The sequence below is a fragment of the Grammomys surdaster genome, unplaced genomic scaffold (assembly GCF_004785775.1).
Source record: "Grammomys surdaster isolate TR1022 unplaced genomic scaffold, NIH_TR_1.0 125953, whole genome shotgun sequence".
Lineage (NCBI taxonomy): Eukaryota > Metazoa > Chordata > Mammalia > Rodentia > Muridae > Grammomys > Grammomys surdaster.
Window position 1 is genome coordinate 1,929,041 of NW_021620773.1, and position 16,189 is coordinate 1,945,229.

The following is a 16,189-nucleotide window of genomic DNA, read 5'->3' on the forward strand; positions in this document are numbered from 1 at the left end:
CTTCTTCTTCTTCTTCTTCTTCTTCTTCTTCTTCTTCTTCTTCTTCTTCTTCTTCTTCTTCTTCTTCACATAAGCTTTCATCACTTGTTTTCCTGGGAAAATCTAGCTTCACATCAGTCTTCAGTGTTTTTAAGTGGATTGGCCCATTTAGGATTAGATGAGGCCCACAGGGTGCTGTCTTCTCCCCTTGGTTGAAAGCTGTCTGACTATATCTTTTGCTTCGCTTCACTTCCTGCAGGTGTTACTTACAAGGAAGTGCTCAGCTTCAAGCCGCCCAGGCAGCTAGGAGCCAGAGTTCCAAAGGAGACAGCTCTGTGAAGACCTGAAGGTGGTTTGCGGGGGCGTCCTAAGGAGGCTGGCTGGGAGCCTCACAGGCACCTTGGCTTCCCTTCTCTGGAAGAGGAATCCTGGCTAGCACTCTGACAGTGCCTGGAGCTTGTATCCCAAGTCATCCACCTGGAAAGGCTGTGTAGACCCTCCATGTCCAAACCTCTTCTTCAGTTTTTGAGTGCCCCAGATGACCCTGGCTTTCTGTCCAAGACCCCTACCCAGCATGGGACTAGCCTTTGAATTCTGGAGTTGTGCATGAAATCAGTGTTCGTGAAAAAAGCCTCAGAGTGGGCAGAGCTTAGGAGACACATGCTAGACCTGAGCTCTGCTTGCTCTGGACAATGCCAAGGTCAACTCCTGAGATGGAAGGAGATAGAGGTTTTGGGGACACTGACTCAGGGACATCATCTCTTCTGGGAGCGGGTGGATTCTCTTACACCCTTAGCCTGGAATGTAAACCAGCCATTTGGTGTGCCTAAGTGGCTGGGGACAAATAAACACTTTTGTAGATCTCCCACTCTGGTTCTGTGGCCCCATGGCTGAGCAACCATCAGTTCTTCAAGCTGCTGTTCTGTGCACAAAAAGGAGGTAACCTGAGCTCTCTGTCCTCCAGCTAATAGGGGTGCCAGTCCTCTGACTTTCCAGACCAAAGTGCTGGTGCTACCTAGTTCTCTCCAATGGTTTTCAAGCCACATTAGGGCTTGGCTCTCTCCCTTCTCAGTGACTGTACTCTTAAGGCTTAGAGTCTGAGCAGGGAGTCTGGAGCCGGATGCAAGGGCAGATAATGGAGAAGATGATGTTAGGACCCAGAGAGAGGGATGCTCCCTCCTTTCCGAGTTCACAACATTTGTCTTCCAATGGTCCAATCTTCTAATGAGGAAGGTCTTAGAGGCTGAGACCCAGAGAGGTGGGTTCTCCTGTCTGACCAGCAACTTAGCTCTCCACCAGCATTGTCCTGGCAGCCCCCCCCCCCCCGAACCCATACTGTCATCTGCAAGCCATTAGACATGAGCTGCCTGGTCAGAGGCCACACTTGGGATGGTTAGATGGTCCATGTTCTTCCCCATGTCCCAAGGACAGGTGCAGTGGGACAGGACATAAGGGTGAGGCCCTTCATTCCCCTCACTTGACAAGTTTTTGACTGGGCAAATACACTTTGTCCAGTCCAATCTAGTTAGAGGAGCTGCCATGACCATGGCTCCTCTGCCTGAGCCCCCTGTGATAAACATGGTCCAAGACTTCACCCAATTATGGAGATGTGGCTCAGTGCCCCGTCCAGCAGGGTGGTGGACTAGGACCGGGAGACCACCTGAAAGAGAGAATGGGGGAACAGGGGTACTTGAAGACAGCCTGTCTGGAAGTCTAATCAGACTGTAATTTTAATTTTTTCACATGGAGGTTACATATACATAGAAGCAGGATGTGGGGGGGGGGATGCCATAGGGTCTTCTTTGTTTCTGGGGAGCGCAGGTGTTCTCAGGGGGAGTACAGATGTCTTCCAGAACAGGATATTGACTGGGTGAAAAGTTCACAGAAGAAGCAGGGTAGAACAGGTCACTATGTACCTGTCCATAAGATCTATTGGTCATTTATTCTTATCTAAGTTAGTACTTTCCCACCAAGGCTACCTGTCCATAAGATCTATTGTTCATTTGTTCTTATCTAGGCTGGTACTTTCCCACCAGGGCTACCTGTCTACAAGATCTATAGCTATCTGTTCTAGGGTTAGTGCTTTCCCACAGAGACCAAGACTTTGTGTCAGTAGGCATGTATGGCTGACGTAGGCCTATGGCTGGCTTAGGCCTTTAATGTATAAGCAAGATTGCTCCCAACAGCTCAGTGCATGCCCTACCCCACAATACACATAATCCAGGGTGGTCAATCATGAGTGTCCCAAGTTCCTCTGCTTGATATCTTTGGTTTTAGAAGATGGAGAAACTTGGGCTTCTCCAAAACCCGTGCCTGAATGCCCAACTCCTGAGTGTGCAGAGGGCACACCTACTCCTAACCACTCTATGGCTCTTTGGTTTCCCTTATACATGATAGCTGTGTTCCTATCACCGACATCAGTGGTAGCCTTGCCCTTTCCCCTCATCATCCTCGGGATGTGTCTGGTTCCCTCCCCACATCTTGGGACATCTGTAATTCCAACACTCACTCGGAACTGGAGACAAGCCTGGACTATGGAACAAAATACATATATGTACAGCCTTAGTTCATATTTGAGTTCATGTCTCCTTTCTCTTCCTTCCTAAGCCCCCCGGCCCCCACCTTCCTAGCCTCACACTGGGCTGCAGTTTTCCTGGCTGGCCTGGAGTCTTATATAATCCTTCCATTCCAGTGGCCTCTTTCTCACCTGTGGCCTTTCTGTCAGTCCCGTCTGGAAGTTCAGTGCCTTGATCCAGTCCAGGCTAGCCCCTGCATGTGCTCACCCTCCCCCCACTTCCCTCCTCTCCATCCTTCACCTGGGGGAGCAAATTGGTTGTGATTGATAGTTGGCATTTCTGACTCTGTAGCCTAAGCCATCAGGTTAGGCTAGGAGGACGCTGGGGGCAAGAAAGGAACATAGCTGTGGCTGTAGCGATGGCCTGAGGACAAGCAGCTGTCTTCCCACCCATTTCAAGGAGGCGGTACTAGTCGCAGGCTCCGTGCCACACGCGGTTGGCGGTGACACTGCAACTGAAGCGAGAGAAAGAGAGAGAGAGAGAGGGAGGGAGGGAGGGAGGGTGGGAGGGAGGGAGGGATGGAGGGAGAGAGAGAGAGAGAGAGAGAGACACTGACAGAAAGGCCCCAGGTGGGCGGGCACAATCCTAGGGTAGCTCAGCCTTCTGGTCTACTCCACCCCTCGCCTGGGGGCGGGACGGAGTCTGTAAAAGAGGAAGCCGGAAGTTAGGCGTTTGGAGCCACGCTGTAGACCTGGTTTAGCCCAGTTTCCAGCAGCCCGGACCTGGGCCTAGAGTGATTCCTTCTTGCCCACGTCCAGTGTCCACTACCCGACTCTGTCCCAAGCGATGACTATTCACGTGCATACTGTTATGTGAGACTGGGCAGTGCACTCACCTGCCGGCAGAGGGCGTATTGTGTTAGAGCGGATCGAAGTGACCACGGTGTAGCCATGGGCACAGCACTTGTGTACCACGAGGACATGACAGCCACTCGACTGCTCTGGGATGAGTAAGTGTGTCTTGACAGAAGTAGGGGCCCGGGAGGGAACCCTGAACACTGAGATCCTTGTCTGCTCCAGCCCCGAGTGCGAAATCGAGTGCCCAGAGCGCCTGACAGCTGCCCTGGATGGCCTGCGGCAGCGAGGCCTAGAAGAAAGGTGCCTGTGTTTGTCAGCTTGCGAGGCATCAGAGGAAGAGTTGAGCCTGGTACACAGGTCAGACTATGACAGGTCTGGGGACCTGAAGCTGTTATAGCCGGGCTAGCATTCCCTAGGGTTCACCGTGGTAGGGCTCAAAGGGAGTACTTGATGGGCACTCCCACCAGGAATCTCTACTCCTTTCCTTCCTGTCCTGCTGGTGGCCTGCCTGCTGATCTGCAGTCTGGAATATATAGCCCTGGTGCAGAAGACCCAGACCCTGGACAAAGAGGAGCTCCACGCACTGTCTAAGCAGTATGATGCTGTCTACTTCCACCCGGTGCGAGCCAGCACACCCACCCATTCACCCGGATTTATGTCCATATGTCTGCCTAGGTGTATTCTCACCCAAGTCTCCCCATCTGCCAGTGTCTCTTGTTCATGCTTTCTGACCGTACCCTGCCACTGTCCCAGCCCTGTCTGCTCAGCAGTGGGAAACCTGCAACCTGGGACAAGCAGGTCAGGCAGCAGGCTGAGTTGCACTCTGGCCCACAGGACACTTTTCACTGTGCCCGGCTGGCAGCGGGGGCTGCGCTGCAGCTGGTCGATGCTGTGCTAACAGGAGCTGTGCACAATGGGGTTGCCCTGGTGAGGTGAGAACTGCCCTCCTCCCCTGGCTGTCTGTATGTGACCCTGTGAGGGGACAGAATGATTCTGATTTGTCCTGTGTCTCCTTTCTACACCCCAGGCCTCCAGGGCATCATAGTCAGAGGGCAGCTGCCAATGGATTCTGTGTGTTCAACAATGTGGCTATAGCAGCCAAACATGCCAAGCAGAAATATGGGCTGCAGAGGTGTGTTCAAACTGGAGCTGCAAGTGTGGGGACCCAAACTTAATAGGAAGATCTGGGGTTGGTGGTGGAAAGATCCCTCCTAGCTCCCTCCACTCCTGGCTGAGCGCCGAGCCTAAAGGTGGAAAGGCAGATATTTTCAGTAATCTCCAGTGTTGTCTGAATTTAGGATTCTCATTGTTGACTGGGATGTCCACCATGGCCAGGGCATCCAATATATCTTCAACGATGACCCCAGGTGAGCTGGGGTGTGGACACAGCTCTTCTCTGCCACCCACCACTTTGGGGATAAAATTCAAGGGATGAGACTGGGGGTCTTAAGAGTCAGGGTTCTTTGAGAAGCTGTGGAGTTGCTCAGGGACCTCACTTCTGACCTGGCCAATTGTCGACAGTGTCCTTTATTTCTCCTGGCACCGTTATGAGCATGGGAGCTTCTGGCCATTCCTCCCAGAGTCTGATGCAGATGCAGTTGGCCAAGGGCGGGGCCAAGGTTTCACTGTCAATTTGCCCTGGAACCAGGTACCAAGTTCCCCTCCCCACCTCTGTCTAGCCTCCTTCTCCTGCTCCGTAGCTCGGGGGTGGGGTGTGTGTGTGGGTGGGTGGGTGGGGTTGTGAATGTCGCCTGGGGCATTCTGCAAGAGTCTCCTGGGAGTCTGGATCCCAGGGATGAAGACCCTGAAGTTCTCATTTGTAGGGCTGGTCCTCTGATGCCAACTTTGCTTTTGCCGCAGACTGGGATGGGAAATGCTGACTATTTGGCTGCCTTCCTGCATGTGCTGCTCCCATTGGCCTTCGAGGTGACTGTGTGGTGGGTGTCCCTCGGGGCAGGAGACCCTTAGGCTCACCCAGAGTCCCACTGTGAAGGCAGAAGAGTTGAAAGCCATTCCATCAGTGTATGAATGGGCCCTTGGTAGTAGGGAAGGTGCCTCAGAAAGCCTGACATGTGAGTGGGTAGCACTGGGACCTCCCCTTCACCTGACATGTGAGTGGGTAGCACTGGGACCTCCCCTTCACCTGGCCTATGGCTCTTTTTGGGTCCTTCCCACTGGATCCTGCCTATAGTTTGACCCTGAGCTGGTGCTGGTGTCGGCGGGATTTGACTCTGCTATCGGGGACCCTGAGGTGAGAATGAGGCCTGGCTGGGGAGTAACCTAAGGTCCTGGGCCCAGGTCCTTATCATACTTACTGTGTTTCAGGGGCAGATGCAGGCCACACCTGAGTGCTTTGCCCATCTCACACAGCTGCTGCAGGTGCTGGCTGGTGGCCGGATTTGTGCTGTGTTGGAGGTAACTGCTCAAGGGGCAGGGGACGGGAGGGCACCAGACGTGTGCGTCAGTCAAGGTTAGGTGTTCTGCCTGGTACAGCCACTCACACTAGTAACATGTCTCCTCTGTCCCATTTCAACGCTCTTCCTAGGGTGGATACCACTTGGAGTCCCTAGCACAGTCAGTGTGCATGATGGTGCAGACACTGCTTGGTGACCCCACACCTCCCCTTCTGGGGCCCATGGTGCCATGTCAGAGGTTTGAAAACTGGAGAGTTGGTGGGGGGCTGAGAGGGGAGTCATGCTTACAACTCTACTTCTCCCCACAGTGCCCTGGAGTCCATCCAGAATGTCTGGACAGCCCAGATCCCTCACTGGACAAGCCTACGACAAAGTCAGTATGGCCTGGATCTGGGTTGGTGGCTCTACCCTGGGCTTCTTTGCAGTGACTGTGACTCTCTGAACCGTTTAGATGTGACCCCAGTTCTGAGTTCCAGCACCCACTCTCCTGAAGGGAGGTCTCTGCCTCTGCTTGGTGAGAGTCGCACGTGTGCAGTAGCAGAGAATTCACCAAGCCCCCTCCTGGACAGATCGTGCCTCCGCCCTACACCCCCAGTCTGCACAGCTGTTGCCTCAACTGTGTCAGGTTCTGTTCTGGCCTTACCTCCTGGAGTACTCCAGCAAGAAAAGTCAGTCTTGAGGGGAGAGACTGAAGCCTGGGCCAGGTGAGGAGAGCAGATCTGGGGATGGGGCTGTCCATGCCTTACACCTGTGCCCTTGCATTGACACAATATTTGATTTCCATGTGTCCCTCTGGCCTGCTCATCACAGGCTTCACAAATCCCGGTTCCAGGATGAGGATCTTGCCACACTGGGGAAGAGTCTGTGTCTCTTAGATGGAATCCTGGATGGGCAGGTAGGGTTGCCGGGGTGCTGCTGAAGATAGTATTGTGGCATGTATAGAGGATTGACATGTTACCTTGGGCAGGGTTCAGGAAACACTCTCGGGCAAAGAGAAAGTGGACAGTTTAAAGTGTAGTTTTAACCATCCTGTTTTTAGAATCAGGGCGATTTGACCTCGTAGTATAGGGAAAGGAGGTCAGTAGCAGCCATTTGGAAAAGATCAAAACAAAGTGTAAATGGGTTTAACCTAAGGTCCGGGAGTTGGCATTAACCCCTGAAAGTGCTCCAAGGAGGGTGTCAGCCTCTAACTCCCCTGCCTGGTGTTCATTCTATAGGTAAGAAATGCCATAGCAACCACAACTGCCCTTGCCACAGCAGCAACTTTGGATGTGCTCATTCAGCGATGCCTAGCCTACAGAAGTCAGAGGTAAATTTTGCTTGGTTAACTTGAGTCCCCAAGGACCTGGGAGTACCCACTAATAGCATAGGGAGGGTCCTTGAATGGATTCTGTACAATATGAGCCCAGTCTATCCTGGGTCAACTTCTTAGGGTGCTCTGTGTGGCCCTGGGACAACTGGATCGACCCCTGGACCTTGCAGACGATGGGTATGATTCTTTTTTTTTTTTGTTTTGGTTTTTTCGAGACAGGGTTTCTCTGTGTAGCCCTGGCTGTCCTGGAACTCACTCTGTAGACCAGGCTGGCCTCGAACTCAGAAATCCGCCTGCCTCTGCCTCCCAAGTGCTGGGATTAAAGGCCTGCGCCACCACTGCCCGGCGATGGGTATGAGTCTTTAGCTTACACATTTCAGTTGTGCATGAACAGGTAGTGGGCATATGACTGGGGATCCAGGGTTACCGTTGGGTGAGGACGCTGCTTTCCATAGGTGCAGTTTGAGAGTGGCGCCATAGCAGACTGATAGCCACTTATGCCCCCAACCCCTGCTGGGCCCCCAGTTCTCCTCTGTCTGCCCTTTGTTGTTAAGCCCTGGGAAGGGTGAGCAGGCTCTCAGTATATGTGTACATGTCCATGGTGCTTTCTCCTGAGAAGGAGAATTCTGTGGCTCAACGTCCGGGGCAAGGAAGCAGCCATCTGGTCCATGTTCCACTTCTCCACTCCACTGCCACAGGTAAGTGGCTGTGTTGTGGTTAGAATGGTTCTCAGTTCCCCCATTCCCCAGCCCGTTGTCTTTCTGGGGGTTCCTGATCACAACCCAGGGTCCCTGAGATTGGGGAATGGGTGACAGGAGCCAGTAGCAGTGTCCTCTAGTTAAGAGTCTAAGGCTCTGCTGTTGTTGACCCTACAGACAACTGGAGGGTTTTTGAGCTTCATCTTGGGTCTGGTACTGCCCTTGGCCTATGGCTTCCAGCCTGATGTGGTGTTGATGGCACTGGGGCCTGCCCATGGCCTGCAGAATGCCCAAGCTGCTCTCTTGGCCGCAATGCTTCGGAGCCCAGTAGGGGGCCGAATTCTAGCTGTAGTGGAAGAGGTAAACGGGGTAGACTGGATAAGTTGTATGGGTGGAAGGTGGACAGAAACAATTGTCTCAGTGCCGTCCAAACCCCACTATCTCTGAGCCAGGGATCCATACTCCAGCTTGCAAGGACCCTGGCACAGGCACTGTTTGGAGAAACACCTCCCAGTTTGGGTCCTTTCGCGATGGCCTCTCCAGAGGAGATCCAGGCTCTTATGTTTCTAAAAACTCAGCTGGAGCCTCGGTGGAAGTTGCTGCAGGTGGCTGGTGAGGCACATAGGGGCGAGGGCGAGGGTCTACTTTAGAACTACGTGGAGTCTGCTTCACCGACGAGTCAATTGTGCTTTTCCAGCTCCTCCATCGTAACCGTGATCGCCAGACGCTTGAAATCAATTAGTCAAGGTGGGCAGATTGCTACTTGAAGAAGAGCGCACTCGGGCCCCAGCGAACCATGGCCGGAGACCTACGTCCCTTCGGCGGCCCAGGCTTCCCACCTCCAGAACAATAAACATCGGCTAAACAGAACACACCTCTGTCTCCCTTACTGAGTTCGTTTTCAGCAAATTATCTGAGAGGTTAAGCTCTAGTTCTAAAAGCTGAGGCCTCGGCCCCGCCCACACGGGGGTTTCTCTGATTACGTATTTCCGGTGCGTCTCTTGGTCCTGGTTTCCGTCGCGTGGGTGTGACGCCAGAGCGGCGGGAGTCCCAGTTCTGGCGTCCTAGGTTTGCAGGCTGGTCATGGGACGTACGCATTCGGTCGGTAAACTCGTCACGGTTCGGGAGCCCGGAGGATGACTGCCGGGTGGCGGCTGAGGGCTGGGAGGACACGGCGTGTGGCCTCTTGCACCGCGAAACCTGAGACACGGATGCCCAGTTCCCGAGTGTGAAGCGAAGAGCGGCCGGGTTTTTGGCCCTGGCTCACCTGCGGTCGCTCTGGCCTTTGAGAACATGTAGTGACTCCTAGGTGCAAAGTTTACCAGTCGGGGGCGGGGGTGGGTCCAGGGCTGAAAAGAGAGTGAATATGGCCAGCATCACCCAGCTGTTCGATGACCTCTGCGAGGCTCTTTTACCTGCTGCCCAGGCTCGCCCCGGCCAGCGCAGCGTGAACAGGAAGAGGGCAAAGCTGAGCCTTAAGAGGGTAGCCTACAATGCTCTTTTCTCAAATCTTTTTCAAGAGGACACCCATCAGCGGCAGCCTGACTCGTCGAAGCTCCCAGTGAAAAACAAGATCCTCATGCTGTCCTTCGACTTGAGGGTGGGGGGCTTAGGGCCAGAGGCTGACCGTTTGGAGGAGCTTGTGGAGAAACTTGAAGGAGCCCCTGACTGTCCTTTTGTGGAGGTGAGATCAGTGTTGGACCTCTTAGTTCAGCTGGCAGGAAGTGGCCCCCCTCAAGTGCTGCGCAGAAAACGGGATTACTTCCTCAACAACAAGCATGCAGGCCGAAACGTACCCTATAGCGGCTACGATTGCTATGACTTGAGTGAGTTTGAAATGGACGTTCGGTCACTAATCTCTGGGGAGGAGAATTTGTGTCATAACACGGTCCAGGAAGCGCTTCAGGTGATGGAGGCTGCCCCAGGCACTGGCCTGCCCACCGTTGGGCTCTTCTCAACTGGTGACTCTTGTGGTGACAGGTTTGAGAGAGACACCAGGGTCTCACTCTTTGGTGCACTTGTGCACAGCCGCACATATGACATGGATGTGCGACTGGACCTGCCCCCTGTGCCAGACAGCGCCGACTTCTCTGGACTGGCCATCAAGGTAGTATTTCTTTCCCCTTCAGTATCCCTAGAAGTTTGGAAAATTCATTTACCTGGTAATACTGGCAGGCTTCTGTCTAAGCATCAGGTAATCAGATAGTCATGAGGTAGAGGTGTTGGGGAGGACTTGCTGGGAGAGCACTTGCTGGCATCCACTTGCACAGGGATGTGCTAGCTGCTCACCTTCAGGCCAAAAAAAAAACAACTTTGCCATCTTTTTTCCTCAAGAGCTTGTTGTTAAGTCATTTCTGTAGTGCTGTTAGTTTAAAAAAAAATCAGATTAATTAAGATGAAGTGAAGTCTGTTCTTCAGTTGTAGAAGCCACATTTCAAACATGCCTGGTACCATGCTTTACGGTGCACTTCCCCGCTTGTGATGTGGGCTTCCCCACTCCATCCCCAAGTCACTGAGTAAACTGTCATTGTCTCTTGTATTTTATTACTTTGTAAATTTTGTTAAGAGGACAAACTATTACTACTCAGTCTTGTTTTTATTTTTTGTTTTTGATTTCTCAAGACAGTTTCTCTGTATAACAGCCCTGGCTGTCCTGGACTCGCTTTGTAGACCAGGTTGGCCTGGAACTCACAGAGATCTTCCAGCCTCTGCTTCCTGAGTGCTGGGATTAAAGTATCATGTCTGGCTCTCAGTTATTAGTACTATTATTTTATTTTATTTTATTTTATTTTATCTTATTTTATTTTGGTTTTTCGAGACAGGGTTTCTCTGTATAGCTCTGGCTGTCCTGGAACGCACTCTGTAGACCAGGCTGTTCTCGAACTCAGAAATGCTCCTGCCTCTGCCTCCCAAGTGCTGGGATTAAAGGCATGCGCCACCACTGCCCAGCTATTAATTTTTTTTTAAGAAAATATTTATTTCCAAGTTTAAAGGATGGTTCAGCAAAATCTTGGTGTACATAAGTTTCTCTAGGTTTAGTATAATTTTCTTTTTTTCCTGAGTGCTGAGTGAGGGGTTGGAGTGGACAGGGACAGGATTTCAGTGTAGCTAATGCTGGCCTCAAACACATGGAGATGCTCCTGCCTCAGCTCCAGGGTGCTGGGGTTTTCATCCGACTTTTTATGCTGTTTTCCCTAAACTGAGGCCATGCTGTGTATGAAATAAAAAAGTAATACTTTGTGTTTTGTGGTAGATCACTCTGTGCAGCCCAGTCTGGTTCCAGACTCTACTTCAACCACAGTGCTGGGATGACGGGCATGCACCACCACAGCTTCCTAGAGTTTGATAGTTTGATAGCAGATTATTTTAATTCTTTATGTGATGTATTGCGGGGGGTGCATTGTGGAATACATAGGAGCTTGAGGTAAAATAGACTACTTTGCTAGGTCTGTCTCTCTAGGGACTTAATGGATGTGGATACAGTTCTAGAGTGTTCTATCACACTTAATACATACATACAGAAAGAGATGGATAGTGAATCATTTTTCTCTGTGGTCTCCAGGTCCCACAGATTGTGGATCAGTGGGAAGATGAAGGTTTCCAATCAGCTTCCAATTTAACTCCCGACTCCCAGTCTGAACCAAGCATGACCCCGGATTTGGACCTGTGGGAAGCTGTGCTCACATATGAAGCCAGTAAGCGGAGGTGCTGGGAGCGTATTGGATGGTATGTGACCTTTTCTTTGCCTTTAAATGCACTGTGCCTTTGCCCTGTATCAACAGCTTACTTGGAAACCTCAGGCAGTTGTTTGTAGAAATATCAGTGTTGAGATTAAGAGGCTGGCGTTTCAGGTAAGCTAGTGTACAATCTTGTCTGACTTCTGTGAGGTGAGAGAAACAGAGGGGAAAGGAAAACTTCCACCCTTCACCTCAGTGGAGTTAACTCTGCGTGTTACCTCTGGAGTTCATACTTACTCAGTCTTTCCACCAGGACTGTTAGGTGACCTAGAGCAGCTGGTAGGCTGTGTGTTTAGTGCCAGGGAAATGCTCCAAGAAACTTATGAGTGGGTGTAGTGCCTTCTTCTGATAGAAGCATCAGCCATAACAGCCTTTCCCTTAGTGGCTGTCGTTGGCTAAACCTGGAGCCACATACTCTATGATATCTGGGTTCTGGGGCATGGGAAGAGGTCTCTGTCTCAGTTCCTCTCATGGTCTGAGTTGATACCCTTTGGAAACACCCAGAATAAGAATTGAGGACGTGTATTTTACAGACATTTGTTCACACCCTTTACCATTCAGTCTGGGAAAACAGGTGAGAAGCACTGAGGTAAAAAGTCAGGGCTAGAGGAGTCATGTGTCATCTGATGCAGCCTCTGGTGCCCTACAGGGTCTCTGAGAGCAGCACGTGGTCAGGGGGAGTGATGAAGCCTTTTTGTGTGTAGGACACTGCCCCTATCTGAGGAACTTTCCTAGGTGTAGTCATAAGAGCTTTTGTCCCCTCATGGGATGGCCAGATCCTTGCTTTGTAGCATAAATGGTGTTGATAGTGGTCTTACCTTTCAGAGCCCTCTCTGTCCTGTAACTTCACAGTAGGGTTTTGATTCTGTCTTGTTTGTATAAAACTAATGTTTCTCCTCTCTACCAATCCCTTACATGTTAAGAAATTGACCTTACAGTCTATTGCTTTCTTTCTTTTTTTTTTTTTTCTCGAGACAGGGTTTCTCTGTATAGCCCTGGCTGTCCTGGAACTCACTCTGTAGACCAGGCTGGCCTCGAACTATTGCTTTCATTTATAACTGTTTATAGTGTAATTCATCTGTAGCTTTTCTGGGTCATTGTTTGGGAGGCTTGGTTACTCAGCAGCAAATTTGTCTTCCATAGTGAACACACTTCATCCTCTTGGTGTTCTCCAAAGCATTCCGGCAGGATTTCCTGCAAAGAGGACTATATTCCTAAAGTGTAGTTTGAAACGGTCTTGTTGTGTTGGTTCAGGCTAGCCTCAAAATTCTGATCTCAAGGATTCTTCCTACGTCAGCCTCTCAGGTAGCTGGTGCTATATAGACGCATCACTGTCCCTGGCATCTGAGGAATGCTCAGGGAGGGTGTTACACTGAAGAGCACACCAGTAACTAGGAGAAAGAATGGGAATAGGATTTGATCATTCACATGCTCTGGGGTTACTTGGTTGACTGAGAGATTAGTCATAGAAATCAAGAAATGGGGCTGGGCTAGGGTGGCACACCCTTTAATCCTTTAATCCCAGCACTTGGGAGGCAGAGGCAGGCGGATTTCTTTCTTTTTTTTTTTTTTTTTTTTTTTTTTTTTTTTGGTTTTTGGAGACAGGGTTTCTCTGTGTAGCCCTGGCTGTCCTGGAACTCACTCTGTACACCAGGCTGGCCTTGAACTCAGAAATCCGCCTGTTGCCGGGCGGTGGTGTCGCAGGCCTTTAATCCCAGCACTTGGGAGGCAGAGGCAGGTGGATTTCTGAGTTCGAGGCCAGCCTGGTCTACAGAGTGAGTTTCAGGACAGCCAGGGCTACACAGAGAAACCCTGTCTCCAAAAACCAAAAAAAAAAAAAAAAAAAAAAAAAGAAGAAGAAGAAATGGGGCTGAAGAGATGTCTCAGTGGCTAAGGAACTGGATGCTCTTCCAGAGGACTCAATTTCCAGTACCCACATGGCACCTCAGAGTCCTCTGTAATCCTAGAGGATCAGATGCCTAAGTCTGCTCCACGGGATCCTTCATACATGGGCGACGCACGCGCGCGCGCGCGCACACACACACACACACACATGAATAAGTAAATTTAAAAAAGGACCGGGCAGTTGTGACACACACCTTTAACTTCCAGCAGGCAGGAGGCAGAGGCAGGCGAATCTCTGAGCTTGAAACCAGCTTGGTCTTTATAGAGTGAGTTCTAGTACTGCCAGGGCTACACAGAGAAACCCTGTCTTCAAACAAACAAACCTAACAACAACAAAACAAAAAAAAAAGAAAAGGAAAGGAAATCAAGAAATGGGGCTGGAGAGATGGCTTAGTGGTTAATTCCCAACATGACAGCTAACTGTAACAAATGTCAGAGGGGATCTGACACCCTCTTCTGGCCTCTGTGGGCACTGCATGCGTGTGGTACATAGACATACATGCAGGCAAACACTCATACACCTAAAATAGATAAAACAATGGTGCTGGAGAGTTGGCTCAGCAAGTAAGAATACTTGTTCTTGCAGAGGACCCAGGTTCAATTCCTAGCATCCACATGGTGGTTCACAACCACTTGTAAATCCAGTTCCAGGGCATCTAACACCCTCCCCTGGCCTCAGCAGGTACCAGGCATGCATGTGGTACACAGATATACATGCAAAGCAAAATGCACATATTCCCACACACACAATAAAACACACATATAGTCACATATATAAGCAGCACTCAGAATACACTCTGTGTGAGCCTGTCCTTGTCAGTCATGACTGGGTGCTGCTTTGGGGACCTCAGGGCATTTGCCTGAGAAACTCAATTGCAGGCTGGGGAAAGCACACTTGGTATTAGGTACATGCTGTCCTGTCTGTTCACCCCCTTCTCTTCTGTCTTTCTCACAGCCCCCCTGGTCACCGAGAGGAGCCCTACCTCACTGAGGCAGGAAGGGATGCCTTTGACAGGTTCTGCAGGCTCTGCCATGGAGAACTACAGGCTCTCAGCGGGGGCCTTCTGCAGGCCCCGAAGCCTGTGCTGCTGGAGGAAAGTGAGCTGGTCAAAGACTCACTGAACGTTCTGCTGGGTGTTGTTTCTGCTACATTTTCCCTTTGTCAGGTGAGAAGGGCTCAGGGCTGTCAAGAGATCAGCCTTCTGTGGATAGCCTCCCCACAGGCTCAGCTTGAAATGCGGTGGTGCTGTGAGTGACTAAAGACAGCCACAGGCTAGACTGGGAAGGTAAATTGGTGTTAGAATTCTTGCTAAGAATGTGAGAGGCCCTGGGTTCAGTCCCCAATGTTATAAAACAAAAGAGGAATTCTGTTTATATTTTAAGAGTGTTGACTTAAGCCGGGTGGTGGTGGCGCACACCTTTAATCCCAGCACTTGGGAGGCAGAGGCAGGCGGATTTCTGAGTTCGAGGCCAGCCTGGTCTACAGAGTGAGTTCCAGGACAGCCCGGGCTATACAGAGAAACCCTGTCTCAAAAAACCAAAAAAAAAAAAAAAAAAAAAAGAGTGTTGACTTAATGATGTCCTTAAATTACTGAATAAAAGATACTTATCAGGACCAGTGAAATAAGAAAGTATTCCATTCATTCCCACTTGCACCCTGGGATGAAAGAGTCCAAACTTGTTCTGTGCATGTGTCCAGTTGTACTGCACCATTTATTGGAAAAAGTTATCCTAGTTGAGCATGATGGCTCATACCTGAAACCCCAGTATTTGGGAGGCAGAGGCAGGGGGATAGCAACTATGAGGTCAGCCAAGGATATATAGTGAGACCTTGTCTCAAGAAGAAAAAAAGAAAAGAAACTTGAGACTCCCTTGATGCCTTCTACCTTTTACTTTTATGTGCTTGTTGGTTTACTGAGAGAAAGTTTACCTAGGCTGGTTTGGAAGTCCTGATCCTCTGCCTGTACCTTCTGAATACAGGGCTTTCCTCTCCTCTGTGCAGTGAGCATGCCATCCCTATTGAGAATTTGAGGTGGATATGGTGGCACACAGTTGAATCTCACCACCTTGGTTGGGTGTGGGGACAGGAAGATCAGGGTTCATTTTTGGCTATGTAGTTTTGACCAGCTTGGGCTGCATAAAACTCTGTCAAACCAAAAACAGGCCTGGAGAGATGGCATAGTTGGTAAAGTGACAAGAACCTGAGTTTAATCCTCAATCAATGAGAACCCACATAAAAATGCCTTGATTCCAACACTCCAGAGGCAGAAGCAGGCACATCTCTTGAGAGTTCAAGGTCAGCCTGGCCTGTATAGCAAGTTCCAGGCCATACACAGTTACACAGTGAGACTCAACAAAACCAAACAACCAAACAAACACTAGTGACAATAATGTGGAGAGGAGAGGCAAGATGGCTCAGCAGTTAAAGTCAGTTTACCAGCCTAGCATGTTGGTACACATCTTTTAATTTCAGCACTCAGGAGGCAGAGGCAGATGTCTATGAGTTCACGACCAGCCTGGTCTACATAGAGAGTTCTAGGACAGCCAGACCTACATACACATATGCTACATATATACACATAAGAAAGAAATACCTAAAGCTAAAAACTAATTTAGAAAAAAAAATGGAAGAACAGTGATGAGAATGTGTCTCTGTTCTACTCCATTGAGCTGTCCCGAGGTCCAGTGGTCACCACTGGTCTCCTGTCCACACACACTGGCTACACAGGTCACTGGGGCCAGGCTTTTTTTTTTTTTTTTTTTTTTTTTTG

At 50.3% G+C, this 16,189-nt stretch overlaps 3 protein-coding genes across 9 annotated transcripts in view; all 3 read left to right on the forward strand.

Moving 5' to 3' along the window:
- Mapk12 (mitogen-activated protein kinase 12) overlaps positions 1-847 on the forward strand; it is a 10,130-nt gene extending 9,283 nt beyond the window's left edge. The window contains exon 12 of the mRNA XM_028753656.1: positions 239-847. Within this exon, the coding sequence (XP_028609489.1) occupies positions 239-318 (80 nt within the window). The 3' untranslated portion in view covers positions 319-847. The remainder of the gene's footprint in view (positions 1-238) is intronic.
- Positions 848-3,217: 2,370 nt separating this feature from the next.
- Hdac10 (histone deacetylase 10) lies at positions 3,218-8,650 on the forward strand. 4 transcript variants are annotated; one of them, XM_028753679.1, is made up of 20 exons: positions 3,218-3,504; positions 3,575-3,709; positions 3,875-3,971; positions 4,187-4,284; positions 4,380-4,484; positions 4,651-4,719; positions 4,874-5,000; positions 5,213-5,278; positions 5,544-5,603; positions 5,678-5,767; positions 5,898-6,004; positions 6,075-6,139; positions 6,218-6,470; positions 6,577-6,661; positions 6,984-7,075; positions 7,199-7,255; positions 7,698-7,776; positions 7,954-8,136; positions 8,229-8,388; positions 8,474-8,650. In XM_028753679.1, the coding sequence occupies exons 1-20, from the start codon at positions 3,446-3,448 to the stop codon at positions 8,485-8,487; spliced, it is 2,001 nt and encodes a 666-aa protein (XP_028609512.1). In that variant the 5' UTR covers positions 3,218-3,445; the 3' UTR covers positions 8,488-8,650. The 4 variants fall into 4 exon arrangements, with proteins under 4 accessions (XP_028609512.1, XP_028609509.1, XP_028609511.1 ...); XM_028753676.1 differs by having other exon boundaries at positions 8,229-8,381; XM_028753678.1 differs by having other exon boundaries at positions 8,244-8,381.
- Positions 8,651-8,858: 208 nt separating this feature from the next.
- Positions 8,859-16,189, forward strand: part of Tubgcp6 (tubulin gamma complex associated protein 6) — a 22,428-nt gene continuing 15,097 nt past the window's right edge. For all 4 annotated transcript variants that reach the window (XR_003709495.1, XM_028753686.1, XM_028753687.1 and 1 more), the window contains exons 1-3: positions 8,859-9,883; positions 11,339-11,502; positions 14,374-14,584. Coding sequence is in view for 3 of the 4 variants with exons in the window: in XM_028753686.1 (XP_028609519.1) it covers positions 9,143-9,883; positions 11,339-11,502; positions 14,374-14,584 (1,116 nt within the window). In the remaining variant the exon portion in view is untranslated. The remainder of the gene's footprint in view (positions 9,884-11,338; positions 11,503-14,373; positions 14,585-16,189) is intronic.

Bases quoted from the DNA above. Each gene is read 5' to 3' on its own strand.
- Hdac10 (XM_028753676.1), top strand. From the start codon at position 3,446: ATGGGCACAGCACTTGTGTACCACGAGGACATGACAGCCACTCGACTG. The intron at 5,279-5,543 runs GTGACTGTGTGG...TCCTGCCTATAG, and splicing joins TGCTCCCATTGGCCTTCGAG to TTTGACCCTGAGCTGGTGCT. The intron at 7,076-7,198 runs GTAAATTTTGCT...TCAACTTCTTAG, and splicing joins CTAGCCTACAGAAGTCAGAG to GGTGCTCTGTGTGGCCCTGG.